General features: G+C 40.2%; 2 protein-coding genes across 3 annotated transcripts; one reads left to right on the top strand and one right to left on the bottom strand.

Annotated features, from left to right (window-relative positions):
- The first annotated feature begins 432 nt into the window (after window positions 1-432).
- AGXT2 (alanine--glyoxylate aminotransferase 2) lies at window positions 433-11,979 on the top strand. The gene is made up of 14 exons (XM_084503983.1): window positions 433-542; window positions 1,635-1,720; window positions 2,092-2,276; window positions 2,583-2,706; window positions 3,807-3,901; window positions 5,018-5,111; window positions 5,652-5,745; window positions 6,823-6,923; window positions 8,030-8,122; window positions 8,950-9,082; window positions 9,714-9,802; window positions 10,768-10,917; window positions 11,245-11,343; window positions 11,639-11,979. Exons 1-14 carry the CDS (start codon window positions 488-490, stop codon window positions 11,747-11,749), a joined length of 1,509 nt encoding a protein of 502 aa, XP_084360109.1. The 5' UTR covers window positions 433-487; the 3' UTR covers window positions 11,750-11,979.
- Window positions 11,980-13,651: 1,672 nt separating this feature from the next.
- DNAJC21 (DnaJ heat shock protein family (Hsp40) member C21) lies at window positions 13,652-26,853 on the bottom strand. Of its 2 annotated transcripts, none has more exons than XM_084503982.1 (12): window positions 26,618-26,853; window positions 26,230-26,323; window positions 23,414-23,537; window positions 22,407-22,529; window positions 18,977-19,281; window positions 18,277-18,428; window positions 17,832-17,919; window positions 17,422-17,580; window positions 16,796-16,835; window positions 15,353-15,537; window positions 14,867-14,939; window positions 13,652-14,158 (listed from the first exon to the last, which is right to left on the bottom strand). In XM_084503982.1, exons 1-12 carry the CDS (start codon window positions 26,712-26,714, stop codon window positions 13,994-13,996), a joined length of 1,605 nt encoding a protein of 534 aa, XP_084360108.1. In that variant the 5' UTR covers window positions 26,715-26,853; the 3' UTR covers window positions 13,652-13,993. The 2 variants fall into 2 exon arrangements, with proteins under 2 accessions (XP_084360108.1, XP_084360107.1); XM_084503981.1 differs by having other exon boundaries at window positions 14,867-14,942; window positions 26,618-26,844.
- Window positions 26,854-27,807: the final 954 nt, after the last annotated feature.

The following is a 27,807-nucleotide window of genomic DNA, read 5'->3' as shown; positions in this document are numbered from 1 at the left end:
GCGGCGGAGACGAAGCGTCAGGGACTGACTGCAGCCCCCTTTCCCCATTCCTCTGTGCCACTCGGGGGGGAGGGAGGAAGGTGGAAGACAATGAATGAGGGAAGGTGTTTTTGTTGTGTTTTTAGTTTCTCACTGCTCTACCTTGTTAGTGATAGGCAATAAATTACATTAATATTCCTATGCTGAGTCTGTTTTGCCTGTGATGATCACTGTTGAGTGATTTCCCTGTTCTAATCTCAACCCTTGAGCCCTTTCCATTCATTGTATTTCCTCCCCCCTTTCCCTTTAAGGATGGGGAGCGAGAGAGCGCTTGTGGTGGCGCTCAGCTGCCCCAAACCACCACACAAACAAACAAAAAAACACCTTTATTGTCCCTCGCGAGCCGCCTGGCCCCGCTGTCCCTCCCCACAGCTGCGGGACGAGCCCTCGGCGGCCGGGGCGGGGCGAGGGCAGCGGCCCCACTGCCCGGGGCCCCTCAGGCCGGTGCATGGCGGGCGGCATGGCGGCGCTGAGGCAGGGGGGTGGCCACCGGCTCGGCAGCGGTAAGGGCAGCGCCGGGAGCCGAGGCAGAGCAGAGCGAGCCCCCGAGGGACAGGGACAGGGACAGGGACAGGGACAGGGACAGGGACGGGGACAGGGACAGGGTGGCGGCATTAAGCCGGGGCAGCGAAGGGCTGAGGCGGTTCTTCCCCTGCCCTAGGGGTCGCCTCGCCGGGGGCTGCCCGCAGAAAGGCGTTTTTGCAGCGGAGCTCTGCGAGCCCTGGGCCGGCTGGGACACTTAGGGGCTGGGGGCAGCGATTCTCCCCGAAACGCCCGGATTTATCCTCGTAGAGCCGTGTTTGCGGGTGGGAGATGTGGACAGATCCCGCTGGAGGAGATCGACAGGCAGAGCTGGGTCCAAGACCCTAGGGCTTTAATTCACGTTTGTTGAGTCTGGACACTCGTGGGTCTTTAATTCGTTCAAGGCAGTGGCAGTGTGTCTGGTCCGTTTTGGGAAACTTGATTTTTCATTCATCTGATGTGTTTTAGGAAGCGTGTGAAACCTAAAGCACTGAAAAATAAAGGACATAGTTCTCCTCTGATGACATTAGTGATGCAGAAGGAGAACGATTGTTAGGGATGTGGAAGAATGATAACGTTCTCTGATGCCAGCTTAATTATACTTTGAGTTAAGCTGAAGATAGGACGGCACGGTGACTTCAGGATTTTGAAGTGAGGGTGGAAGGTGGGGACGAGAGCTGTAGGGGCCCTGAGCACCCCTTGAGCAGCCCCGAGCCCCCCAGGACCTCCACCCATGTCCATGTCCCTGCCTCAGCCATGCCACGGGGGTGTGCAGCCTCGCCACCAGTCCTGTCCCTGTCCCCATCTCCTGCATGGACCTTGGACCTGTGTCATTGCCTTGTCTCTGGTCTTGTGTCAGAAAATGATTTTTCTAAGTTTTTCTCTGTCAAAACAAAGCAACATGTGTTTTGCCTTTCTGCAAACAGTTCTTAAGTATTTTGTTTTCCCCAAAGGAAAGCCCTCAAAGTATTTTCCTTGTCTGTAGCTTTTATTTCCTGTGAACAAGCTTATTGCGAAATGCTTTCAGATGTGCACTTTGGTACACGTTTGATAGTTCTGTTTCTATTTTGTAGTTGCCTTTAGGCAGCAGAAATGGAAAAGCACTGTCTCTGTACAAGCAAAAATGCCTCCTTGCAACTTTGTACCTGAAAAATACCAAGTAAGTAATATATCCTCCACCTGAATTTAAGTAAGACTCCACTATGAGATCTGAGTGATAGGCTCATCGGCTCATCTGCTGTGAAGTTTGTCCATTGAATAGGACTTCTGCTATTTGCTTGTTTGTTAGAACCACAGTATAACCTATAGATGCATTTGTGTGGCATTTCTGTAATTAAGGCTAAATTGTTGATTTGGAAGACTTCCAGGAAAAAATAAATGCAGAACAGCAGTCTTGTTTCAAAAGGTTGTTTTGCAGAGCGCTCTATGTGCCAGAATTTGTTAAAACCTGTGTTCTGTGAACTAGAGCTGTTCCATTAGTCTGGATCTTTAGAAAGCATGAACAGATACTGACTTTTTTATTCCTGCCAGTCCTATTCATATGAACGTATGTTGAAGATTCGTGAACAAAATGTTTCTCCGGCACTGAGAACATTTTACAAGAAGCCTTTGTTGCTGCATCAAGGATATATGCAGTGGTTGTTTGATTATGAAGGACGAAGATATCTTGATCTCTTTGCTGGAATCGTTACTGTCAGTGTTGGTCACTGTCATCCGTAAGTGTGTTTGATTTACACTACAAAATACAAGAAGAGATGCTGCTGATAGTTTTGTTCTTTCTTAATCTGTGACACAGTTAGCCAAAAAAACAGAACGTAATTCACTGGATTTTCATGCCTTATATATTAAGGTCATTTCCCACTATGTTTTGAAGAATTCATTCATTTGATCTATTTGCTCATCCATTGGGCAAATGGAGCAGTGTCTGTATTTTCAGCATTAGTAACAGAGGCGGGGGGTTGCGTGGATTTATACGCATACACTGAATGAAGTCCCTGTGTCTCTCCTTGTTCTGCCTGCAGGAAGGTTACTATGGCTATCCAGAAACAGCTTGCTCGCCTTTGGCATACTACCAATATTTACATGCACCCATCAATCCAGGAATATGCTGAGAAGCTAACTTTGCTTCTTCCAGATCCACTTAAGGTACTTCACTTCTGACAGGAGCAGGGATGGGGAAAGCTTGTGTCTGTTTATTGAATGAAAATATTTATTACATACATAAATGAGAGCCACAACATCTGCAGCAAGAAAAACCTCTCCAGAGACTGTCAGCTAAAGAGAGTGTGATGACCCTCAAGGCCTTTTCTTTGATTTAGGTACAGACAAGCATAATGACACAGGCTCCTCTTCTGCTTGGCTCTCTCTCTTCAGTCAACACTGTTAAGGAGTGTTGACTGGAGAAAAATGACTGAAGGAACTGAGACGTTTTTAACTACTCTTATATGTAGTCAGCCCTAACTTTCTTGATCTCACAAAAATTAAGAGTGAAAAGTATTTGACAGTATTTTATGTAGTGAGCTTTACTGACATTTAAGTAAGTAAACCATATAAATGTCAAAATGTCATGTGCCGTATGCACAGAAACAGTAAGAAAAGTACTGTGTTTCTTCAGGTAAAAGAAAGTGGTCATAAAAAGAGACTTGGTTACCAGAAGTGTATGAAGCTATTGCAGTCTTAAAAAAATGGAAGAAATTGCTAAAGTAAATGTAAATGTAAGGCATCTGCATAGCTTAAGCAGGGGAGTGACTGTCTCAGTCACTTCTGAAAATTAAATTTAAAAGCAGTGACGGTAGGATTTGAGCTGTTTTCAAATCTTAGATTGCTGAATATCCCCCTTAATTCTCAGTGGAACCCAATAAGCAACGTCTTGTTTTCCACTGTTATTTCTCTGTGTTGCGCTCCTTGTAACTAACACAGAAGGGTATTTTGCAGCCAATTTTACTGGTCTGAAGGTTATTCAGTTAGTCATGCTCAGTTTGACCCAAACACTTCTATTTTTCTTTGAATCATTGTTCCATCTTAGAAGTGAGACGGAAAACCTGAAGACTGCATGTCTTAAAAATCTTCTGTACTATCTGGTGTCATGATGATCTTTGTTCCCATCCGTAGTCTATGGATACCACTAAATTTACTGCAGAAAGGTCACTTAGTGGCAGTGAAAAGTGATTCCTCATACTGTTATAAAGTGACATATAAATAGGTGGTGGCCGTGCACTGTACTAATCCTAAGTGTTCTTCCACAGGTGGTTTATCTAACCAACAGTGGGTCAGAAGCCAATGACTTGGCGATGTTCATGGCAAGGCTATATACTCGTAACTTCGACATCATCTCTTTCAGGTAATGGTGGTATGGTCGATATCAAACCCACTGTGTGTGTGATGAGTCTCTATATGCCTAAAACAAGAAGTAACTGCAGACCTGCTGAGGACACCCTGTCGAACAAAGAAAATTAAAACAGGAGTTCAAAATTTGATGCAGTGTACTAGGACTTTTCTGCAGAGAAGGCACAATGTGTAATTTCTGCTTTTCTGACTTTGTAAAAAGATCTAGTCTTTATGTTCAGGCTGTGCTTCAGTGGACCTTCGTTCAGGGTCAGAGCAGGCTTCAGCAACTACTGCTCTCTTCCTTTGTTCCACCCCTGCAGTGCTCCACTTCATGGGGGCACCTCCGGAACAGCGGTGCAGTGAACCACAGCAGGGAACTGGTCTGGCTGAAAATTATCCGGAGGAAAGGTTTTTTGGTTTTGTTTGTTTTGCTGCCTTATTTTTCTGCCAGATCCCTGAACCACAGTTCACTGCACAGCTACACTAACAGCTCTTCTGGCTTAACTACAGAGGTGGTGCAGGGGTGAGAGCTATGTAAGAACCAGTGTAAGCAATTCTTCTCTTTACTTTGCATCCAAGGCAGCCACAGATATTAGAATAAAAGGCCTTGTTATATGGAGCTGTATTTTTCTGCCATTCTGTTCAATGGAACATTGGGCATCCACCTAGCTTGTATATTCTTCTTAACGAACTTCTGGTTTGCTTATAAAACTATCAACAAACCACCACGTAGTTTAATGATTGGCAGCATCTGTTTGAGAGAGCAGCAGTTCCCATGATTCAAAGAATAGAGATGTTCGTTCTGTGGGGCTCAGGTGCTGCAGCAGAACTTTGTGAAGCGCTTGCATAAAACCTGTCTGAATTGCTGTCAATTCCAGTCCTCATTCGCTTCTCCTTGTGAACAATTACAGCATATGAAATCACAGGAAACCAATGCAGATGGACAGTCATGGACTTTCCAAGACCAAAGCAAAAAAAAAAAAAAGGCAGTAGGAATATTGTTTTGAGCGTAGCAGCACACGCTTTTCCCAATAATTTATATCTCAGAGGCATGCCTTCTCAGAACTAATACTGCCACAGTCTCTTTTTGGAAATGAGTGATGTGCTTGTGCTTTGTCTGTTTGCACAGAGGAGCATACCATGGAGGAAGCCCTTACGCACTGGGATTGACATCTATTGGTCCTTATAAGCATGGTGTTGCCAATGGCTTTGGCTGTTCAACAGTGAGATTTTAATTTATTTTTTTTAACAATCTAATGAACTAGCACTTTATTTGAACATTTTGATGGTTAGCAAATTTCTATCTTCAAAGTTCTTTATAGTTACTAACCAAACTGCAGTGTAGCTATTCCTGCAGTGTAGCTACTACTCTGCTGTGATATCTGCCTGCCTTCCTGTATTTTGCAGGTTTTAACATGCTTTGGATTATTGAAGCACTACCAGCAACTCTGAAAATGTTGCCATTAATCTTAGATAACCTTAACTGCTGACTAACTTCAAAACTTAAATATCAGAAGAAAGGAAGTCATCAGTTGAGTCGCTACTACAGGGATATCCTTGTGGGAGAAGCCTGCTATTATTCCACAAGTGTTCTTTGGAAAAGTCACTGGAACTAGATTTGCCCTTTGTCTCTAACCGCCTTTCTCTCTCTTTTTTTTTCTTTTTTTTTTTTTTTTTTTAATTAGAGTCATTACTGGGTATGATTAACACATCTCCTAGAACGATGTTACCAAATCTGTAGCTATTTCTCTTATGCTTGACAGACAATGTTACCAGATGTTTTTCGTGGTCCATGGGGAGGCAGCAATTGTAGAGATTCTCCAGTACAAACTGTTCGAAAATGCAGCTGTTCTGAAGGTTGGTCAATGAGAAAAGTTATTTGGTTTTTAGATTAGAGAGTAATAGGAGGCTGTAGAAGGCAAAGTATATGCTCAGGTTATTTCTACCTCCTCAAGAAAGGTAAGCATTCCTCAGTAGACCTCTAGTTAGGGTTTGCAAGGGCAACTAATGAAAATATTGCAGAAATCATGGGTATCTGCTTCTCACAGAAAAAAATATGGGCAGGCAACATGCCATATTCTTTTTTTTTTTTCTTTTTTTTTTTTTTCTTTTTTTTTTCTTTTTTCCCTGAAAATCCTAGCCTTCATTTCAAGCATTTGTCAAGATCAGCTCTGGTATTCAAAAAGCTGTGGTTCTCAAACCTTAGTGCATCTGGAAGTACTATTTGTTGATTGATATTTTCCGCTGTTTTGGAGTAATATAAATAGTAAGGACAAAGTGAAGCCAGTGATATGAAAAAGTCTTTATGAGGCAGAACATCCATTCACATACAGTGTGAAAGCTCCTCTACTGCTCTCCAGTTAACAAAAGTGATGGTATTTTTCCCCACTGTTTCAAGAGGCACTCTGTTGTTTTAATTCACATGCATAAAAAAATACTTCCTTCTTATCTTTGCCCTCCTCATTGAATGGATTAGCTATACTAACTTCTCTGTTCTTTATTTGTATACACTTATATGCAGCTGTATCCTCCAGAAGCCTTGTATCTGCACTAACATAATGTTCCTTATGTCTTATTCTGATGTTAATTGAACCCTGAAAAAGTTATCTGCTTATTCCTTTTGTTGATGTAGGTGTTTCACACTCTCTAACCTACAGCTTATTGTTACATCCTGTACAATTGCAGCCTGTATAATTTGTAACATCTCATTGTCTGGCAGCTTTGCCTTGCTGTTTTAGAACTGTTAGTCTTTATGGTATAAATGGTTTACGAGAAAATAAGGGACTCTCTCATGATATTTAGACACTTTTATGTATTTGAGAGGTGATATTTACCATATAGTCGGATAATACTTGTAGATGTGCACTATCATATTTTGAAGTTGCTATTGTCATTTTAATTAAATTGTATTTAAAGTATTTTCCCTGTAAACAGGTGTATGTCATGCAAATGACCAGTACATTGAACAGTTCAAAGATACTCTGAACACTTGTGTGCCAAAGACAATAGCTGGATTTATCAGTGAACCAATTCAGGTAGGTAGTTTCGCATTTCTCAGTTGTGATATCACAAATATTATGAAATATTCAAATCTGGTGCTCTTTAGCTGCACCCTAAATATGGATGTCCATTGATTTTATGACTTAAACACCTTAAACATTTGGAAGAATGAATGCGCTCTCTTAAAGGTTCAGCTTTTGTCACTGATTTTGGCAGAGCTAGAATGTTACTCATAAAGATAAACAAAGAATCATAATTAAGTGTACCTGCTTTTTCTGTATTTAGATAGCATGTATGGCATGCACTATTGTTTTGTATCTCAGTACCTTCTTCCAAATCTCATAGTGCTTTTCTATTTACTATTTCTGTAAACTTTAGCACAATTTCCTTTCCACCTCTTCCCAGACATGTTGTCCACTGTGTTTTTAGGAGCTCTCTAGCTGGCCACAGTATTCATTCTCTTGGTGTTTCACCCCAGTTACAGAACTGCTGTATATGTATGTGGTTGTTAAATAGGAGGAATGGAGAATATATCTCAAGACCAGGAAAGGCAAGAAAAAAAATGTGAGAACTGTGACCAGAGAAAACTGGAGCTGCTCTGTTTTTGCTTTTTCCTAAGCCTTCACATGTTTTAGTCTAAGAAGCCATTGCAATCAAGGTATAGAGTAGAATTTCTGGAAACATGAACAGAAACTGAGGAAACGGTATTCAAACCAAATTTACTAAAGGAGGGATGTGAATTCTCTGTTTACGTTTATCATGAAACACAGTTTATGGATTTCTCAGTGTGCAGGTTTTCAAGGTACTTGTTTTGGCAGTTTATCTTTAATCCACTCTATCTCACAGTGGTCCAGTTTACAGTATGGCCTCACAGACATTTGTATGAACACAGCTAATGGAACAGCAAACTGCCCTGTGGGATGGGAACGTGTGACCTGAGCAGAAACTATCAGAAGCAGTTTCACTGCTGAAGACTGAAATTTAAGACTACTGTTTTGCTATTACCTGAGAGCTGCTGGTATTTTTTTCTTACTGTAGAAAGATAGTCACCCAGTAAAACCACTCTTTCATTTTCTGTTCCTAAAGAAATTTTATTTTTATTTTATTATTTATTTGTTTGTTTGTTTATTTGTCTTGGCAGGGTGTTAATGGAGCTGTTCAGTATCCAAAAGGTTTCTTAAAGGAAGCATACGGGCTAGTACGGGAAAGAGGAGGTGTTTGTATTTCAGATGAAGTAAGCTTTTTCACAAAAAACTCTAGAATTTGGGGTACCTCTGAAAATCTTTTTGAAAGAATCCACATGAAGGCAAACTTGAAGCCCTGGAAATAAAATAAGCTGTGAAATACATAGCATTTCACTTAAGGCTAACATGGTGCCTCTTTCCAAGCTTAGGTGCCTCATAGTTTTTACTGCCTTTATTCTGCAGCATGGTATACTAATTTTAGACATAGGTAAGGCTTGTACCAGGCTTGAGTCCTCCAGTTTTGGAAGAAGTCTAGAGTAAATTTACAAAAATACGCAACTAATAAATGCCAGCTGTGATGTGGTATTGTCACAATAACACTTACGGTTACAAGTGTTGTTTGCATACATTGGCAACTCTAGAACGGGGTTCTTTTGCTGTCCCTCTGCAAATACATTTCATAAATAAAATTTGCTTGCCTAAGGCCATTTTGAAATATTAATGAACTCTTCAAAGTGACTGCGACTGTCAAGCATTGTAGTGGTAGAAATCAGCAATTCTAGGACTGCAATTTTGAAATGTGGTAAGCAGCTGCATTTCCTCTCCATTTTGAAATGGAAGCTGCAGCATATTTGTGCATTTCACCATGCCTAAGACATGGTGTGATGTTGGCTGTGTAACATGCAAAAGAAGAACCCAATTATAATAAATAATATTTTGTACAAAGCCACTTGAGTAAGGATCTTTCTACAATAGTTGATTCAAGGTATGGTTGCAGTGTAATGAAAATCAGCAAAAATTGAATGAAAAGAGAAAGAAGCCATATTGTAAAATGTGAGAAAGTGATGGGGGTTTTTCTGGATTTTTCCTTTGAAAGGTACAGACAGGATTTGGACGAACAGGCAGCCATTTCTGGGGATTTCAAACACATGGTGTAGTCCCTGACATTGTTACTTTGGCAAAAGGAATTGGTAATGGCTTTCCCATGGCAGCTGTTGTTACAACAAAAGGTATAAGTGTTCTGTCCTGATAAGAATTAAAGTAGAGCAAATACAAAATGTACTGTACCATAGTTACTTACTGGAGAGATGTGTATTCAAACAGCTGAGCTTTATTAATGATCTTGGTTTCAAGCTGTCTTTTGAGGTAAATGAATTGGTTTCTCATTACTGACTGGTTTTACTTAGAGCTCTGCTTGTACCAGTGCAAAGCTTTATTTAGATGGGGTAATTGCATAACTGAAACAGAGATGACCTTGTCACAGAAATCCTGAAAAGAAATACCTTGTAAGAAATCCTGAAAATCTTTGAATTTTCTGTTTTAATAACCAGTGCACTAAGAGAAGACAATATGTTAGCCAGCTACTTGATTCGTATGAATGACTCACTGAGTCTGGTTAAGAAAATTTGTAGATGTTGGCCCAAGGAGACAACTGACTAGATTATTTTAAGGTGTGACCATTTTAAAGTCTGTCTTTAGCATCTGTTAAACTGTAGTTTTGGCAATATTATGGTCTGTCACTTTGGAGAATCAGGGTAGAAGCACAGCAATATTTTAAGTTAACACAGGTAAGTACTGTTACCAAATGTAAAACAACTGTAAGACTAATTAATGGTTTTTGGTTTTGTTTTTCTCTTCTAGAGATTGCAAATTCTTTGGCTCAAAACCTTCATTTCAATACATTTGGAGGAAACCCTTTAGCCTGCGTAGTTGGAGCTGCAGTTCTTGATGTAGGGAGAACGTTATGAATTGATGCATTCCAAGCTTTTTCTGGATAAAAACTGCTTGCATTTGTTCTTATTATAAAGTTATGTGTGGACAATTTTGTAACTGTATAAACACATAAAGTATTATTTATATATAGGCAGGGCACTTTATGTGTAGGAAAAAATACAAGTTCCTGATTAGTTCTACTGCAAAATTTTCATCCCTTTAGCAGGAGTAGGAGTCATTTGTAGTCTTCATCTTGGACATTACTTTGAACCTATCTGAAGCAAGTCTGAAGGGGTTGTCAGTTAGGAAAAAAATCAAATGGAGTTGAAAGAAAATGAGTTAAGGAAAAAAAAAAGGAAAAGTATCACTTTAACTTTTGTAATTCTTTTTCTTATGTGCATTTTATTAAAGTACACTTTAAGTTTGTAAATTAAGTTGTGCACATCAGTGCTGATAGCTGGTTGCATGTCAGAACTTTGATGAATAGAGCAGAGTATGAAAAATTGCATTTAAAAAGCACTGATGAGTGTTGATGAATCTAATTAAAGCACTCAAGCTGTTTCCTAAAAGGCTACCTAGTACCAATAGGTATGCCTTGTCAAGTTATATACTTACGGTGCTGGAGAAAGTTTTAAAATATTTTGGGTAAGATTTTGAAAATAATCCTGATGGTCAGGTATTTTTCATCTATGACTGTGTGTGAGCATGAATTACTGCAATATGATTATGGAATAACAAGTAAAATGTGCAAAAGGATGGAGCAGCATCAAAATATTATGTTCAGTTTTAATCTGATGCTATTAGTGGATTGGAAAAAATGAAATACCACAGTAGTGAAGGTTTTTAAATACCACAGTAGTGAAGGAACATAGTATCTGTGAGCATGAGAGGATGATGTGTCATTGATCTTACAGGGTATTAAACAAACAGATGTGTTAGAAGCTTGTCCTGCAACATTGTCATTGTGCATCATTTTACCCAGGCTATTGAAGAAGATCATCTACAAAAAAACAGCGATGATGTGGGAACGTATATGCTACTGGAGCTTGCTAAACTGCGGGATAAATTTGAGATTGTTGGAGATGTCCGTGGCAAGGGACTTATGATTGGGATAGAGATGGTGACAGATAAGGTTGATCATTTACTTTATTCCTTAATTCCTTTCAATACCACTGAGTGTTTTACTTAAAAAAGTGGAGTGAGAAAGCATTGCTCTGGCTAAAAATGAGCCAGAACATACCAGCATTTCAAATATCTCACAAGCTTTATGTAAACAGTGACTTGTGCACTTTAATTGCATAAAGCCATTTTAGAAAGCAGATTAAATTATGCAACTGATGTTTTCAGACAGGGATAGGAGTGGGATATATTGGAATAACTGGAATATGCATCTTTTTCTTAGAATTTATAAATCTAGAATTTTATAAATTTATCTAAGTTTAATGTTCACTTTCCATAGGACACTCGCCACCCTCTTCCAACTGAAGAAATCAGTGAGATCTGGGAAGATTGTAAAGATATGGGTGTTCTGATTGGAAGAGGAGGACTCTACAATCAGGTATAGAACTTCTGGTTAAATTAACTATACTGATTTTGCCTGGTTTACAAACCAAGCAGGAGCTATTTGATTCTTTTCTGAAACTAGTGCTAGAACTAGTTAGAAACTAGTGCTCAACTAGTTCGGGGCACACTTATCAAAGAGGCCTTGGTCCCAGCTCTGCAGTTCTATTATTTTTCCATACCTATGGTTAGATAGTGTGGCAAAGTGAGCACTGACCTAGAAGGGCTGCTATAACCTGTGTTCTTTCCCTACAAGTATAATGATGTCTTTTTTTTTTCTTTTTCCTTCTCAGACATTTAGAATTAAACCTCCTATGTGCATCACTAAAAAGGATGCTGACTTCGCTGTTGAAGTAATTCATACTGCATTAGAGAGACACATGGAAAGAGTAGCTGCAAAGTAGACTCAACTTGTTTCTGTACATGAGATGCAATTGAATGAATCCATGATACTTGCCATCCAGACTCTGCACTAATCTACACAGGACAAGAAGAATCATAGTTTGAAGATAAAATGTGTCAGCATCATAAGACTACTCTTACAGAGCCAGACTTCAAATAATGCCTCTAATCTGTTTTGTAAAAATACTGTTCAGTACTACAGTTGTCTTTAACAATGCAACAGGTGACACTAGAACAGAGTGGTTTCATTCTGCTGCTCTTTGTTCCTTACTCTTTTCTTCTGCTGTTCTTTCTATCTCACTTGTTTCCTATGCACCAGCACACGTCCTCCACCAGGCTACTGTCACTCTGGAGGTGTTACAGGTACCACCATGGAGTGCCTCTTGCTCCTATGGCCTTGTTCCTGTGTCTCACAGCATTTGCTGTTTTCACAGAGACAACACAAACACCTTCTTAACTGAGCTTTGGCATGTGGTGGGACTGTTGCAGAGCCAGCTGTGACCAGTGCAGGGTAGTCCCTGACCACCTTCCACTGTGGTCACACCCACAGCCACCACAACCTTCCCTCTTACACTCAATACTCAGGAGCATTTGTAAAGACAGACAGCGATGAAGTATTTGACTTTATTTAAATAAGAAAAATAATTAACTCAAAGGTAACAATGCAGGGTTTAAGTCTCACCCTCAGTCCCACGATGTGAGATTTCACACAGTTATTTGGGCTAGGAACCACTCTGAGGAGAACATAAGTGCAGGTTTCAAACAGTGCTAAAGGTGTTTACCCTTACTACAAGGAAGCACTGTAATTTGTGCACACTAAAAGCACAAAAAAAAATAAAATCTGTGCACACTAATTGTAAAGGTTCTAATTACACTCATTATTTTTTATATGGGGCTCTAATCCAGTCATCATCCTCTCCAAAAATGCTTTTATTTTCCTCCTGCTGCTTTTAGGATTGCACAGCACACCAATTAGTCATTTAGCAAGATGCAAAATCTGGCAGGGGAAATAAGGTGCAGCATTTCTTACATAACCACTTTTGGGGAAAAAAAAGAAGTTCATTACCTCCCTCACTCTCAAAAAATATATATATATGTAATTGCTGGCTGTTAGCAAGAACTGTACATTAGTCATTTTACTTTGGTTCAAATTGTAACATTTGAATAATTTCTTACCCCAACAATGGTACTGTGTTCTGCAATTTTGTCTGATGAGCTGAAATGTTACAGCAACTTGGATAAGGCAAGATCATTGCTTTTATCAGCTCTCAGGGTTTACTATCAGACTAGAGCCCCAACCCTCCCTGAGCATTGCATTCTCTAACTGCATTCACAATTTGATTTGTAAAGTTCTTTCCTACACTTACACTCCAAAATCAGGTGTTTGTCTCACTTTTTTTTTTTTTAAGTGCTATTCAAGTTGAAGCAGATTATGCATTTAAACAGAGGCATAATACCAGCTCCCATTTTGTTTTTCATTAGAAATCAAAGGAATAAATGTAGGCAGGTGTCTCTAATTCACACCATTCCCCAGTCAAATGGGAATATGTAAGTTAAACGTGCTGAGGGACAGACTTCCCACATGCAGCTCACCTCACATACATTAACACCAACTTCTCAGTTTTCATCCCCCTCCTCCCTACTTATTCCAACAAGGTTTTTTGTCCCTCTCACACACACCTGGCATGCAGGTGCACATACAGAACTAATAGGGACTGCCAAAGCTGTGATTAACCAGCTTTGTCATCTTACTCTTTTCTCTTTTGTCTGCTAATTAGTTTGAAAAGGCCACTGAGGATGGCAGAAAAGCCTGTTTTTTCCCCTTGTCCTGGATCATATTTCATCTTTAACAGATGATCTAAGCAGCAGAGTCCATTCTTAAATCAGTTTTCTCTCAAAAAAAATAGCAACGTGTTAAAATAATTTATTCCTTCTGCATAGGTTGCATCCATGCAAGTTTCAACAAGAATGCAAGGCAACTAGCTTTAAATCACTATTTTTTCCCCTTCAGCATGAAATCTGCTGGAAGGGTAAGCCAAATTCAGTCAGTAAAGAACGGCTGGTAAAAACAAACGAAAGCACAGGTTGCTTCACAAGGTGACGTTCCTTTTGTTACATTTTTTTCCTTCCTCCTTCCAAAGTTGGAGTTGCCTGCTCTGTTTACCTCAAAATACAGGCAATACACACTTCTCCATTTTGGGAGATTTTTTATGTATGTTTCCAGAGACTGTCACTGTATCTAAGTTCTATCTGTTTTTACGTTTCTCTTTTTTGCTTCTGGTGTGTACAGCTCCATTTACAGTTGGTGCTTGTGTTGCTTTTGCATGTCCTGTCAATTTTAGATGTTCAAACAGTTTATTTCGGGATGGAAATGCACAGTTGCAGGTTACACAGTGAATGGGAACTTCATTCTACAAGGGAAAAAAAAAAAGATTAACTTTTTTACAGAATGCATAATAAATAGAATGCACCAACTGGTTACACGTAGCTTTTCTTAAACAATGAAATGTGATTAAGTTGTTTGTTTCTATAATTAAAATCCAATTACTGATTAACAATAAAAAACCAAACATTACAAATATGGCCTCTTAGAATTTTAAGGAGTGCTAAGTAAAGCCTAGAACAAAACAAAAGCTTTGCAAATCCCATTTATGATACATTAGATTACATTTGATCTCACCTGACTAAAGAAGACTATACACATACTACTTTCATTTCTGAAATTTACTGAATTCAGTATGTCTTAGCTCTAGTCAATATAAGAGTTCACTCTTACTGGGAATCATCAATATTGGGAAAGATGCAAACGGTACTGACTAATGACAACAGCTGTCTTGTCTACTTTTTGTTTGTTTAAACTGCTTTGAATACTGAGATCTTGCCACTCTCTTAGAAGTGAAATTTAGTCCTACTTTTCTCTGCAAAGACAAGATCCGATGTTCCAATATCCCAGATTCTAATAAAAATTACAGGAAGAGAAGTCACCTGTTTAAATTACCAAAAAAACAAGCAGTAAATTGGAATAGAATATTTGTCTAGAATTCAAACCAACAATCCTGTTTGCAATTACATGTTTGTAATTAAATTACATGATTAGTAGCATTACTAATTTGACATACCGTTGTTGGGTGTTCTGAAGATGCCTTGACAGACTTTTTTGCATCCTTGGCTTTTTTACCTTTAGGCTTAGCACTGCTGATAGACAAAGAGAAAGCAAGATCAGTGCACAAGATATTCAAATTAACACTAAAGAGTAGTCTTTCAAAGCAAAGTTTCTCCTAATTTCCCCAGTTCTTCCTTCGCACAACACAAGTGTGTTCAGAAGAAAAGAACTGTCATTTATATGATCAACTGTCAGTCTGAAGATTCAGCTAGATGATGGATCAGATGCTGGTAAATGTGTGGCACTGATTTGCAGTCTAATACCTTTTCCAGAGTAAATCCTAACACTCCTTGGTTTGTACCATTTTTATTCAACTCTGATTTAGTGGAGTAGACCTCCCAATTTACTTGGCGTGAAAAATCTAGACTTAAATCTAGACTTGTTTAACAGTATCAGACATGACATAGAATGTCAATCACTGCTATATAGCAAGTCAGCACACCTTTTCACTTCACTTTGTGCTTCATTTACTTGGCTGCTATCTTCTGTAGCACTTCTTTCCTCTGACACAGCACATCTTTGGCCATCATTTACCAATTCCTCTGCTGTGTCCTTGTCCACACATGGCACCTCCTTTTGCTCAGCTGTTTCCTCATCAGCACTTTTATCAAAAGAGTCCTCATAAATCTGTCCAAAGAGAATAAATGCAAGTAAGCATCTTAAAGTTCATTAGTGATTATGTTTATACTGTTATACTCATTTACCTCAAAACATGGGTGTAACACACAAAGCCATCAACCCTCTGAATTTTACACTGTGTTTTCAGTGAGACTGTAACAGCTAAAATCTTAGTTCCCTTTTCGAAAGATGAGACCACCTGTGACGAAGGGAAGAAACACCAATAAAACAGCCTCAAAAGCTACAGAACATAAGAACAAAGGTAGCTTTTAATTACTTACAGAGTTAATCACAGGGCTCCCATTTCACATTACAAGATAGTGGTTTTGTTTACAACTTTGCCAAATCGTTTAGGCTAAAGTTTTTTGTGCCAGATGTGTGCATTAGGACACTTGGGCCAAAATTACTCTACTGATAGAAGCTAAACACACTATTTTCCCCCCTTAACTTTTGAAAACACTGCTAAACTTCTCCAAGTACCAGAACACAAAGTTTGAGTCAAGACTAAGTTTGGCAAAGGTCTATGTCTGAGCATGTCTGAAACAAAATTGCTAAAGTCACAAAAGCAAGATAATTAGGTTTGACCTAACACTATGTTATTGCATATACCACCTCTAGTATGCAATATAAAACTTAACTTGTGGACTTAAAACTACCTGAAAAAAACTTGGCTAAGCTATTTATTTACCTCTAGGAAAACAAAACAAAAACCATAGTGACTCCTGCACTCAGTAAAACTTCACAGAGGATGGAAGTTACATTTCCAGAAGAATCTCTCTGCACAAGAAGGTTCTAGCTCACCTATGCAAGAGTGCCACCCATGTTCTGGTGGGTGGCATTACTGGTTGTTTGCAATGCAAGCAAAAGGTGGAATGGATGTGTTCACTCCAACAACCACACAGTGTCAGTAAGATGCCAAAAAAAATAATTTACCAACAGTACATTTTACCAGGTCTAGCAGCCAAAGCAGAAAACTATTACCAAACAATTAAATTGCTACTGCACTAGGGCCACTGCTCGTCTTTCTTATCAATTCCTTGTGTTCACTCTTTATCTGCGTGTTTCCCTGTATTTCCTGTATCTTTTTTCTTGAAACTTTTTCTATCTCTTTTCCTTACACTTCAGCCCACAAGCTTTTTGAAACCAGCACTACATTCAGTAGGACCTGTACAAACAGAATAAAGTTATGTTTATGAAACATATTATCATATGATGTGATAAAAAGGATTGTAAAGTTCCCTGAATTTCATTAAGTCTGACTCCCTACCGTCATTGTTTTCTGTTTCTTCTTCTGCTTCTTGGAGAGCCTGTAAAGATAAGAATGCAAAATGAACTCTTTGAAAGAAAGTGAAAATGAATACAATTTCTAGAAAGTTATGAAGTTATATTTTTGTTTAACATCATAACATGGTATTAGAATAATGGCCACAACTAGGAAACGATTCATATCTGTAGTGAAAATAACAGTTCTCCTAACTATTCATTGAATTTAGAAAAACACTTATTCTGTTCAGACTGAACAGAAAGGTAGTAATGAGCTAGTTGGTTTTATGTTTTTCCAGTCAAAAAATGAAGTTGTACAACTTATTAAATAAATTCAATTTAATTTCAAGTACACTCATTTTCTGCATGTGCCAGCACCCAACTGACAAAGAGTCCCATAACTACATCAAAAAACACTGGGCCTGTAGGATGTTCCCATCTGAAAAATCTGACAGCTGAACTCAGCCATACTAATGCATGCATTCTATTGATACTCTTACACAAAGAAATATTTTGAATTTCACGATATGAGTTCCAACATGATAATAAATTAAGTCAGAAGCTCTCTTTAGCCCTTCAAGTTTTAATTAAATCATTAATCATAACATATCTAAAAATAATTTTAAGTACTTTTGTTTGGGCATCTCTTCTGTTTCTTCATCCTCTTTAGTATCTATGCCATTTGCATCATCCAAAGATGCAGGAAATTTCCCTTCTTCTTCTTCCAGTTGCTGTCGTAACAGTGCTACCATCTCTCGATGTTTCTTTGATTTTTCATGGTTCTTCATGCTGTGAAGACCAGCAAATAGTTACTACAGGTAGCTGAGCAGATATTGTTGCATTTGCAAATAAATTAATAACTGGCCCATTATCCATCCTGCTAAGAATGGAAAATTACACCCTGACAATGTCTCTACTGGAAAGAAGACAATGACCATGATGTGAAGTTCGAGTCCTTAAAAGGCTTTTTTAAAAGTTAAAAAGCAACAACCCCTGCCCCCAGCATGAAGAAATTCCCAACCATACACACACACACTTACGCTTTCTCAGTTTTGAATGATTTGTCACAAGCAGGGCAGTAGAGATCATCAGCAAATTCATTTTCTTCGGCCTCGTCACTCAGTTTGTCTGAAGAAACAAATGGGGATTGGAGAGACAAAGTCAGAGGACCAATTTTTGAGTAAGTTACTCTTAAAACCCCAAGAAAGTCACAATACTAACATTCAGCTTCTTCAGTATTGCTGATGTGCAGAGAAATCAAGACCATATCAGCAAATCATACATTAGCATAAATGAACAGCTGTAGCTTGATGTCTTCTCATGTTCCATGGAAAACATCAGAAAGCCAGCCTCTAACCTGGCACACCTCAGTTGGAGGCACAGCACAGGACTTGCACCAGAGCTGCGAAGCTGTGGCTTGAGGTGCAGTGAGCCAATATTGACACAGCAACAACCTGCCACAGCTCATACCACCACACCCCATACCTTCGATGCCTTCTTTTGTCTCCTGTTCTTCTAGTTCATCATCATCTGATCCATCTCCAAATTCCTTTTCATATTGTGCCTCCATCTCTTGCAGTTCCCTCTCCAGATCTGACATAGTTATCCAGCTCTGCTCTTTATACTGCTCAGCAAGCCTGTAAGTAGAGTAATACAGTAACTTCTACTTCACATTTATGAGCTGGGAAATACAGAAACTGTATTATTTAAAAGATAAGTTGCTCTTCTCCAGTATTTCAGGAGGGCCTGGAAATCTAAGCAAGTACTTGGTTATGTCAGTGGGCATACTGACACCGCAAGTAAGGAGGTATCAGCATAAGCAGATCCTGCTCGAATGTCAGGCAGGAAAAGTACTGCAGCATGGTAAATATCAAGCTCACAGCGGGAAAAGTCTGCTCGATCCTAAAAGAAGTACAGCTGCTTTTACCTGCTACACGATCCCATGTACATTACAGCAATGCAAAGCCCACTAGCACATTGCTACTTGACTCTGTGCTACAAAAGCGTGCTTGGTATACTACAATACAATTTTTTAAAAGGTTACACTTGAGACCAAGACTAATAAAGAATTTTCAAGGATTTTTGAAAGAACAACTGCAGCTATCATTAGAAACTAACTCTACATGGCACCCACATGGATAGTTGTCCAGGTTTAAAATAAACAATTTGTTCCACATTTACATACTTGGCTTGTTTGAGTTTCTGCTGCCTCCGCAATTCCTCTGCTTTCCTAAGTTTTTCTGCATTCTGCTCTTCTACAAGTTTTCTATGAGCCTGTACTCTTTTATCCCTTTTACGAATAAAGGCTACCAGCTGACGGACCAGTTCATTCCTCTCTTTCCTTGCTTTATCTCTAGTTTTCTTGTTCTCTTTTTCCATTGCTCGTTTCTCCCAGCGGTTTGATGCTTGTCGTGTGTCATATTCTTCTTTCCATGCAAAGGTTTTCTGAGTACAGAAGCTCTGCCAGTATGCATAGAAAGGGTGGACTACCTGTTAAAATTAAAAAAGAACAAAGCACTTTATTAGGGAGGGGGCTAAGAACTCACCAAGGTCTTTTGTAGCAGTTTTGCATAGAGATTTCTATACAGGCCACTGTTTCTTCCCCAGAGTATAATATAAATAAATCACAGGAAGGTTTAGAGAAACCTGTAGAGAAATCTTTAAAATTTCACAACGCAGCAAGCCAACAACCTGTCTATTAAACTATTCTAAACTCCAGTTTCTAGAATTATCCCCTTTTAGGAATGGACCATGCTAACGCTAGTGCTCAGTCACGTATCTTTGCTGTATTTTTCCTTTCAAACGGGAAAGCAAAACCAGAATCAGACATTCTGTACATAAGCAGACACATGTATTGTGTAACAGCCACTGTATCACATTACACCAAAGGTCATCCGTACATTTCTATCAGCGGCCAACAACCAGCACAAAAAGACCAAAAAAACATATGGCAAATACAAAATATTGATTCTTCCCACTATATTCTCTCTGCTTCCAGAACGAGAGAGAAACTGTTTAATAGCCCTCAATCCATTTTTCTTTTGTGAATGTTTAATATTTATTTTCCTAATTTATGTAAATTTTTGGCAATATAGAGTAACACAGAGCTGTGACTTGTGCAGTTCAACGAGGATTTATGTGAAGATGCACTTACTCCTGTTTTGTTGTGTTATATAACTGCAGGTTAAAATGATGGCCTCCAGCTCTCACATTAGAAGAAACAGCAAATCATCTTTCCTTATTCTCCTTTCTTCTACTACTCACGAGCAAAGACTGAATTAGTAAGGTTGCATAACGATTTTTTGTTTTATTCTCTATATTCCTCTCCAAATAATTACTAACCTTCTGCATTTTGTACATTTGGGAAACAAAATATGTCTGAATTTTTTAAAAAACTATTTGCCCATTAAACTGACTTTTTACTACTTATTCCTGCTCACTACTGTTCTGTATTTTGGAGCACTTCACAGCATTAAGTCCTGTTCTTCAATTTAACAGTTTCACATCTCTTCTGCCAGTATTTCTTCTTCTCCTTATGTCACTGGTATTCATTGGGCTACAGCTATTATCTCCTCAACACTAATTTCTAACAGCTTATCTACATGTGAATGTTCATGGCTGTGGGCTCTGGCAGGTAAGTAGCTATGAAGTTTTTCTCTGCTGCCACTAAAATCCAGCTATATATATCTATGACATATATACATATTGGACATTTTGTCCAATAATCTAAGTGATGATAGACTATTAGCTCAAATTTGTGCTCTAGAAGGAGGAATTTTCTGTGTAGAAAGATGCAAGGCCATCAGCTGATGACAGGAACCACCTGTCCCTTCACCAGCTGTATGAGCTGTGAGATTTTCCTCCTCCTCTGCGGCTACCTGAAATACAAGTCCACCTCAGTCCTCACTCCAAAAGACTACAAACCAGCTCTTGCTGAACTCTCAGGTGGATTTTGCTTTGCTTACTACATATAATTGGAGCTGACTGCTTCTGTTTCTGCATCTAACTGACCTAAAATTATTCTCTTCTCATGAAGTCTTGTTAAGTCACAGACATAAGAATATCTTCCCTGACTGCCTCATGTTTTTTGAGTCACCTCTCAAACTTTCTGGGAGTTAACTCTGTAGGCTGAATCAGAGAACATTCACACCAAAGATTTTAAAGCCTCTGTACAGTTTTTGTATCTCCCTTCTAAATGTCTTTTCCCACCATACTCCCACTGAGCAGAAATTTGGCCACAGCAATTCTTCTGACTGTCTCTTTGAATATAAGCAAAGAAGGATTAATAAGTTTCTGTTTAAATAAGTTTACTTTCCCTTAAATAATTCCAAAAATCACTAGATCCCATTAAAAAAAAAAAAAAGCAAGCATTCAGCTTCCAGAACAGAGTGGACAAGGCACATGTATAATGATGCTGCTTCTAGAACTACAGCCATTTTGGCAGTTACTAGTTGATAGCATTAAAAACAATTTTTGGTCTATAATCATATTTATTCCATGGTTTCAACACAAGGAGCTCCCAAATGATGTTTCAAGATTTTTCTAGCAACAGATAGATTTCAACAATTTCATAGACACCTAATATGCTCTCCCAAGGAAATATTTCAATTTTTAAGCCATCCTGTAATGTTTCCTCAAATTCAAACACCCGTTTTGGCACTTCTTAGTCTGATTTGTAACAGTGTTTCTAACTCCAGCCTAGTTTTGTAATGTCAGAGTTTCTCTTTTTTAAGGTATGTATCATTTTATATTTCATAAATAATTCAGCACACAGTACAATGCTACTAAAAGTGACAGAGAGAAGTAGCAAATTAGGAGGAATATTTGTGAGTACAAGGAAAACAAATATTACTTTACTATTTCAATGCAGAAGAACTAGCAACCTTTAAAAAACAGAAGTCTGATAGAATACAACAAATGCTTGATAAACCAGATGGGAAGAATTCAAGTGTCCTCTACGCATTATTTTCTCCAGATAAGGCAGGCATGCAATATTCTGCAAGTTGAATCCTACTATAGAATAATTGTAGATGACAGGAATATCATAGCTGGAGCTCGCACGGCAGGTCAACCAAATATCTCATTGCCTACACGCTATGTTATGCAGTGAATGAGTTTTATTTTTCCTAAATAAGGCACAATACTGTATGCTAATAAGAAGTAATACATTTCTCTATTTCTCTATCTCTTGCTATAATGTATATTTATTTGTATTGTATATTGCAATAGAATACTGGTGAACTACTCTCATCAAGATGTAAAGAGAAAATCCTTTTGTGTTTTTTTTTAAGGCCTTGTTCCAGCAAAGCTTAACATTGCACTTAATTTTCATTGGCATAATTGATGGTTAGCCCTGTGACATGTTTGTTTGCCAACCTACCACTACCACTAAAAGCCTGACTACTAATACAGTCCAACAGGAAATGACACTTTTGATTCACCTAAGTATTATGAATCATATTGCAAGCACTTCCTTTATAGTAATGGTCTAAGAGACAGTAGATATTTGTTTTTAATATTCACCTCAGAGATCAGGAGCCTTTCCTTTGATTTCAGTGTGGCACAAAGTAATTACAACTGTGTTACTTTTAGTTTATTTTTACAGTTGTTCTTACCGTATCATAGTCACTTTGGGAATATCCAAACGTAGGGAATTCTTCAATATCTTCCTGGGTCATATACTCCATTTCTTCTCTTACAATCTGTTCAAAAACTCGTCGATAGACTGTAAAGAATCCCTGAAATTAATTAAAAAAAAAGTCTATGATTCATTCTATGTTACTCAATAATAAATGCACAGATGTTCAGCTACATTAAGTAGCATATTTCAGAAAAAATTACAATTCAGAGAAAATTACAGTTTCCAAGAGCAACTTGCAATCAAGTAAAGGCCTTGTAAGCATTTTCTCAGCAAGACCCTTCTGTTTAACAAAGTTCCCATCCTCTCATTCCTCAGCATCTATCTCTCTCAAACTTCAAACACCTGTATTAAACTTCGAACAAACAAACGAACAAAAAAGCTACATCATGCAGGAGATGTTGATAAGTTTCTAGGTACACAGGACCAAGCTTTGAGGAAGTTCCAAATACAAAATTTGCTAAGAATGTATCCCAATTGTATCTTTATTTTTTTAAATTAAGATGTTGCTAACTCACTCCTACTGTAGTAATGCAAAGACATAAGGACTTTCTCTGAGAGGAGTTATTCTAATCACCTAGAGCTTTTTAAATTATGATTATCTTAAAATCCAACACGGAATTCAATTATTGGAAGAACACTTCACCTAAGCACTCTTATCATATTGTCTTTCCTTAGCTTGAAGCATTCTAGTTTGTTAAAGACATTACTGAACAAACTGATGCTATGGAATGCCTCACTATACAGTGTATGTAAGTAACATAGACAAACCCTGTAGTTGTACAGTTCAGTTAGGAATCCTGACTAAGTAATTTTTAATAAGCAGGAATCAAAGCTCGCCTAGATAACCAGTGTGGATTAATACAAACACTTGTTATACCACCTGTGCTCAATAACTCCATGCATAGCTTGTCAACACTAAGCAAATGCTGACATTTTTCTTGAAAATTAAATTGATTCATTGAAGATGAACTAATTCATCACCTTTTCGTCATCTCCGTATCCAGAGTAACAGCTGACAGTGAAGTAGCGCAGCAGATCCAGACTATCATCTTGATAGTCTCCATCAACCCCTCCTTTCAGCAGGGCCTCCCTGTGGTTATCATACCTAACAAAAATTCATAGCATCAGTAACGTAAGGAAACAGATCCCAGTATGAGACAGGTAACAGCACAATCTCTCGATCAGTAACCCTTCTCTTTATGGGTAACTTCAGCTTCCCAGGCACACACTGGGAATATCATACTGACAGAACAAGCAAGCCTGGGAAACTCCTACAGCATGCTGAAGATTAACTTTTTGTCACACGCACCGAGTGAGCCAGCCAGGAAGGGTGCTCTCCTGGATCTGTTGTTTGAGAGTAGGGAAGGCCTTGAAGGAGAGGTGATGGCAGGTGTCTTGGCCATAGTGACCATGATGAAATAACGGAGTCATTTTTGATGTGGGGAGAAAAAAGGTCAGTGGAGTTACCAACCTAGACCTGAGAGAGCAAACTTTAAACTTCTCAGGCAGCTAGCTAGCAGCGTCCCCTGGGAATCTACTCTAGAGGGTTTAGGGTCCATGAGAGCTGGTCACTGTTCAAGAACCACCTTTTAAAAGTCCATCAGCAGGAAGTCCCACTGTGCCACAAGTCAAGCAAGTGGAGAAGAAGCCTGGACTGGCTGAACAGGGAGCTCCTCCTGGGACGAAGGCAGATGGAGAAAATTTATGACCTCTGGAAGCCAGGTCAGGCTTCACAAGCAGATGAGAGAGCTGCGGTTTGCAAGCGTGGGAAGAAAACAAGAACAGCCAAAGCCCACCCTGAGTTGACACCGGTCACCGTGGTGTCAGACAACAAAAAGGCTTTTTCAATTATGTCAACAGCAAGAGGAGGTCTAAGGAAAACACTAATACTTGGCAAAGGTGGCAGAGCCTTTTAAGGCCTTTTTTGCCTCAGTTTTTAAGAGTAATGACAAATCTCAGGCTGCCTGATCCTCTGAATTAGAGGACCATGACTGTGGGAGCATTGGCTTTCCAGATGAGGTCACCAAAATTGAAACAGCTCTACCATCAAAACATTCATAAGTCCATGGGGCCTGACAGGATTCACCCTGAGTGCTGAAAGAGTTAGAGATGTTACAGCTGGACCCTTCCCAACAATTTACCAGAGGTTGTGGGAGTCTGGGAAGATCCCTGCTGGCTGGAAGCTAGCCGATACTCTACTTTTCTACAAAAAAAGCTTGAGAGAGAACCCAGAAAACTGTTGACCTTAGATTAGCCTCAAACCCTTGAAGAGTTATGGAGAAGGTTGTCCTGGATGCTACTGAAAGTCAGTTAACGAACAAAGAAATTATCAGGCATAGTCAATCACGGGTTCAAGAAGGTGAAGTCCAGCCTTAGTACTTTGATCTCCTTCTGTGATAAGGTCACCCACTTGGTGGACGAAGGGAAGGTGGAAGACTTAATCTTTTTGGATTTTAGGAGACATTTGATACTGTCCCTCACAGCATCATTCTAGACAAATTGTCCACCCGTGACATGAACAGGTTCACACTATGCTGGGTGCTCAGTGGCAGAGCTCAGAGGGTTGTGTAGTGCGTGGGGCTGTGTCTGGGTGCTGGCTGGTCACTAGCAGTGCTCTCCAGGGCTAAATTCTAGGGCCAGTCCTGTTCCACATATTTATCAATGATCTGCATGCAGGAGCGAAACACATCCAGCAGGTCTGCCAGTGATAGTAAACTGGGAGGTGCTGCTGACAGCCTGGAAGGATGAGAGGCCTTGCAGAGGGGTCTAGATACCTTAAAATATTGGGTGATCATCAACGACATGAAGTTCAACAAAGGAAAATGATGAATGCTGCACCTGGGACAGAGCAATGGGACACAGCTACAACCTGGGAGATAAGTGGCTGGGGAGCAGGCCAGCAGGATGGGATCTGGGGGTGCTGGTCCACAGCAGGCTCAATGTGAACCAGCAGTGTGCCCTGGCAGCCAAGAGGGCACTTTTTTCCCTCTTTTTAGAGAGAAAAAACCCTGGGTCCTACCTCTTGATATATCTCTTAAATATCTCTTGACCTTTAGTTTACCTACTACGACTTTACCTGCAATAACTATAGTAACAATTTCCCAACAGAAACCTAGCACTAGCATTTGAGCAAGCTGTTTCAGTGAGCTTTCAGAAACGAGGAGAACATCTAAACCACCCAAAAATCGCACGCACACACACACAAAAAAACACCATAAATTAGCATATTTCAAGTGAAAAACACTACTTTAAGGAAGGACAAACTTAGTACCTATGTGTTCTTGACTGCATAAGATAGATGGACCGATGCTTCAGCCCATTTGAAAAATGTTATGCGGAGCATTTAACTTAGCAACCTCTTAAAAGGAGACGCATGTGCATATCTCAAATTAGGGCTGTTATAGAAACATAGGTAGGAAAGACTAGGGTTATACCACGTGAGCAGAGGGATACCTACGTTAACATGCAAACTGCTTCCCACCCTAGGAGGAGGAAACTGAGGCCAGCACTAACACGTCCCCAGGGAACGTTCTCAGTGTCCAAGCCCTACACCACCTCACAAAAACACAGCGAGAAAGGTGTGGGTCTGCAGCTACGCCTCCTCAGGAAGCTTCAGGCCTCTCAACTACTGGTTTGCTGGAGCAAAGCACCACGAAGGCTGACTTCAGCTGCTAGAGGCCCCACTCTCACCACCAGCAAGGCCAGGAGGTGAATTCAAAGAAGAGGGGGGAAAAAACGCACACGGGGGGGTGAAAAACGCACATTTTGCAGTCTGCCAGCAGGTAAATACGACTCACCAGGCTCTCTCCTGCGGGTCACTGAGCACATCATACGCCGCCTGGATTAACTTGAACTGTTCTGCGGCTTCCTCGGCGTTCTCTAGGTTCTTATCTGTGAAATAATTTATTGAATTTTACACAGAGCCTAGCAGCAGCCCCCATCACAAGCGCTGAATGAACCAGGGCCGAGCGCTGGGCGCCACAGGTGCGGTGCCCACCCTCCCCCGCGCCTCCACCCGGCCCCGGAGGCACCTCGGAGGCTCCCCCGGAGCCTCCCTTCCCCTCCCTTTGCCCCTTCTCGCCCCACCGCACACCCCACGCGGCCGGGGAGGCCGAGACCGGGGCCGGGGCCGCCTGGCTGGGGCCTGCGGCCGGGCCGCGCCTCGCCTGAGCCCGGCGTCCGTACCCGGGTGCCAGCGGAGCGCCAGCCGCCGGTACGCCCGCTTCAGCTCCTCCTCGGCGGCGTCGCGCCGGACACCCAGCACCTCGTAGTGGCACCGCATGGCGGAGGGGACGCGGGGCGGGCAGGGGACGGCTGCGGGGAGAGCCGGCCGGCCGGCAGAACGGGCGGAGCAGGAGGAGGAGGAGGAGGAGGAGGAGCCGGTGGAGCCATAAGGAGCCCGAGCAGCGAGGAGGAGGAGGAGCCCCGCAGAGCTGCTCTCATCGCCCTGCCCAGCCGTGCTGCGGGGCGGTGCGAGATGGGCGCGGAAGGGGTGGGAGGCTGCGGGTAGAGGCTGAGGTGGCGGGGTTTGGTCAACCCCGAGCAGAGCAGGCTGAGGGGAGGCCTCATGGCAGCCCGCAGCTCCCTCGCGAGGAGCTCCCTGCCAAACAGGCAGGCTCACTGATAGCTCCCCGAAAGCTTTAGGGAAGTACAACCCCAAATCAAAAGGTGTTCAAAGCTGCAGTGTGAGGTTAACAACTTTTAAGCACTACTGGAAACATATTTAAAGCTTCTATATGGAAAAATCTCTATGGCTTTGAGAAACAAAACCTAAGTAGTATATACAACTGAACCAAGTGAACAGCAATTTTTGTACCAAAAAACTTGTCTCTGTGTACAACTGTGTAACAGAATTGTGCATTCTTATGCATAATCAGTGCTTAAAAGCACTGTTCCTATAGTAACAGGTAGTTAGATATATTTCAGGCTAATGTAGGCACATGTTTTTGGTACTCAGTCCACTAGAATCTTATGTTTGCCTGTTTCTCCCCAGCAGGATAGTTCAGGTCATAAGAATGTTATACAGGAGTTACCACAGGCACAAGAAGTAAGGTTTTTGTTTTGTTTTCATTTGACTTTTGTTCAGGTTTATTTTTTTTCATTCTCCAATGAGACGATTCCTGTAGAATTAAAACTTTACAAAAGGATTATCTGCTGCTGTGAAGGACTAGCAAAGCTATCTTTCAAATTCCCATTACGGATAACCAGAAGTGACAACCCGGTTACTTTTATTCCTTGTATGTGTTACAAGTTGTTTCCCAGAGGTATTTGAATGTAAGACCAATTACCAAAAGCAGAAATATTTGGAGTTCCTTATTTCCCCTTGCCCATTGCCATGTTTTTCAAAATCCAGAGTCAGATCAAAGACAAAAAAA

This window comes from Aythya ferina (genome assembly GCF_964211825.1).
Source record: "Aythya ferina genome assembly, chromosome: Z".
Classification (NCBI taxonomy): domain Eukaryota; kingdom Metazoa; phylum Chordata; class Aves; order Anseriformes; family Anatidae; genus Aythya; species Aythya ferina.
This window is presented reverse-complemented; position numbering and strand designations above follow the sequence as displayed.

Coding starts and splice junctions, on each gene's coding strand:
- AGXT2 (XM_084503983.1), top strand. CDS start 488: ATGGCGGGCGGCATGGCGGCGCTGAGGCAGGGGGGTGGCCACCGGCTC. Junction 543..1,634: donor TGGCCACCGGCTCGGCAGCG/GTAAGGGCAGCG, acceptor TCTATTTTGTAG/TTGCCTTTAGGCAGCAGAAA. Junction 9,803..10,767: donor TTGGAGCTGCAGTTCTTGAT/GTAGGGAGAACG, acceptor CATTTTACCCAG/GCTATTGAAGAAGATCATCT.
- DNAJC21 (XM_084503981.1), bottom strand. CDS start 26,714: ATGCGGTGCCACTACGAGGTGCTGGGTGTCCGGCGCGACGCCGCCGAG. Junction 23,538..26,229: donor GACCCGCAGGAGAGAGCCTG/GTGAGTCGTATT, acceptor AATTTTTGTTAG/GTATGATAACCACAGGGAGG. Junction 17,581..17,831: donor TCATTCAAAACTGAGAAAGC/GTAAGTGTGTGT, acceptor TGGTCTTCACAG/CATGAAGAACCATGAAAAAT.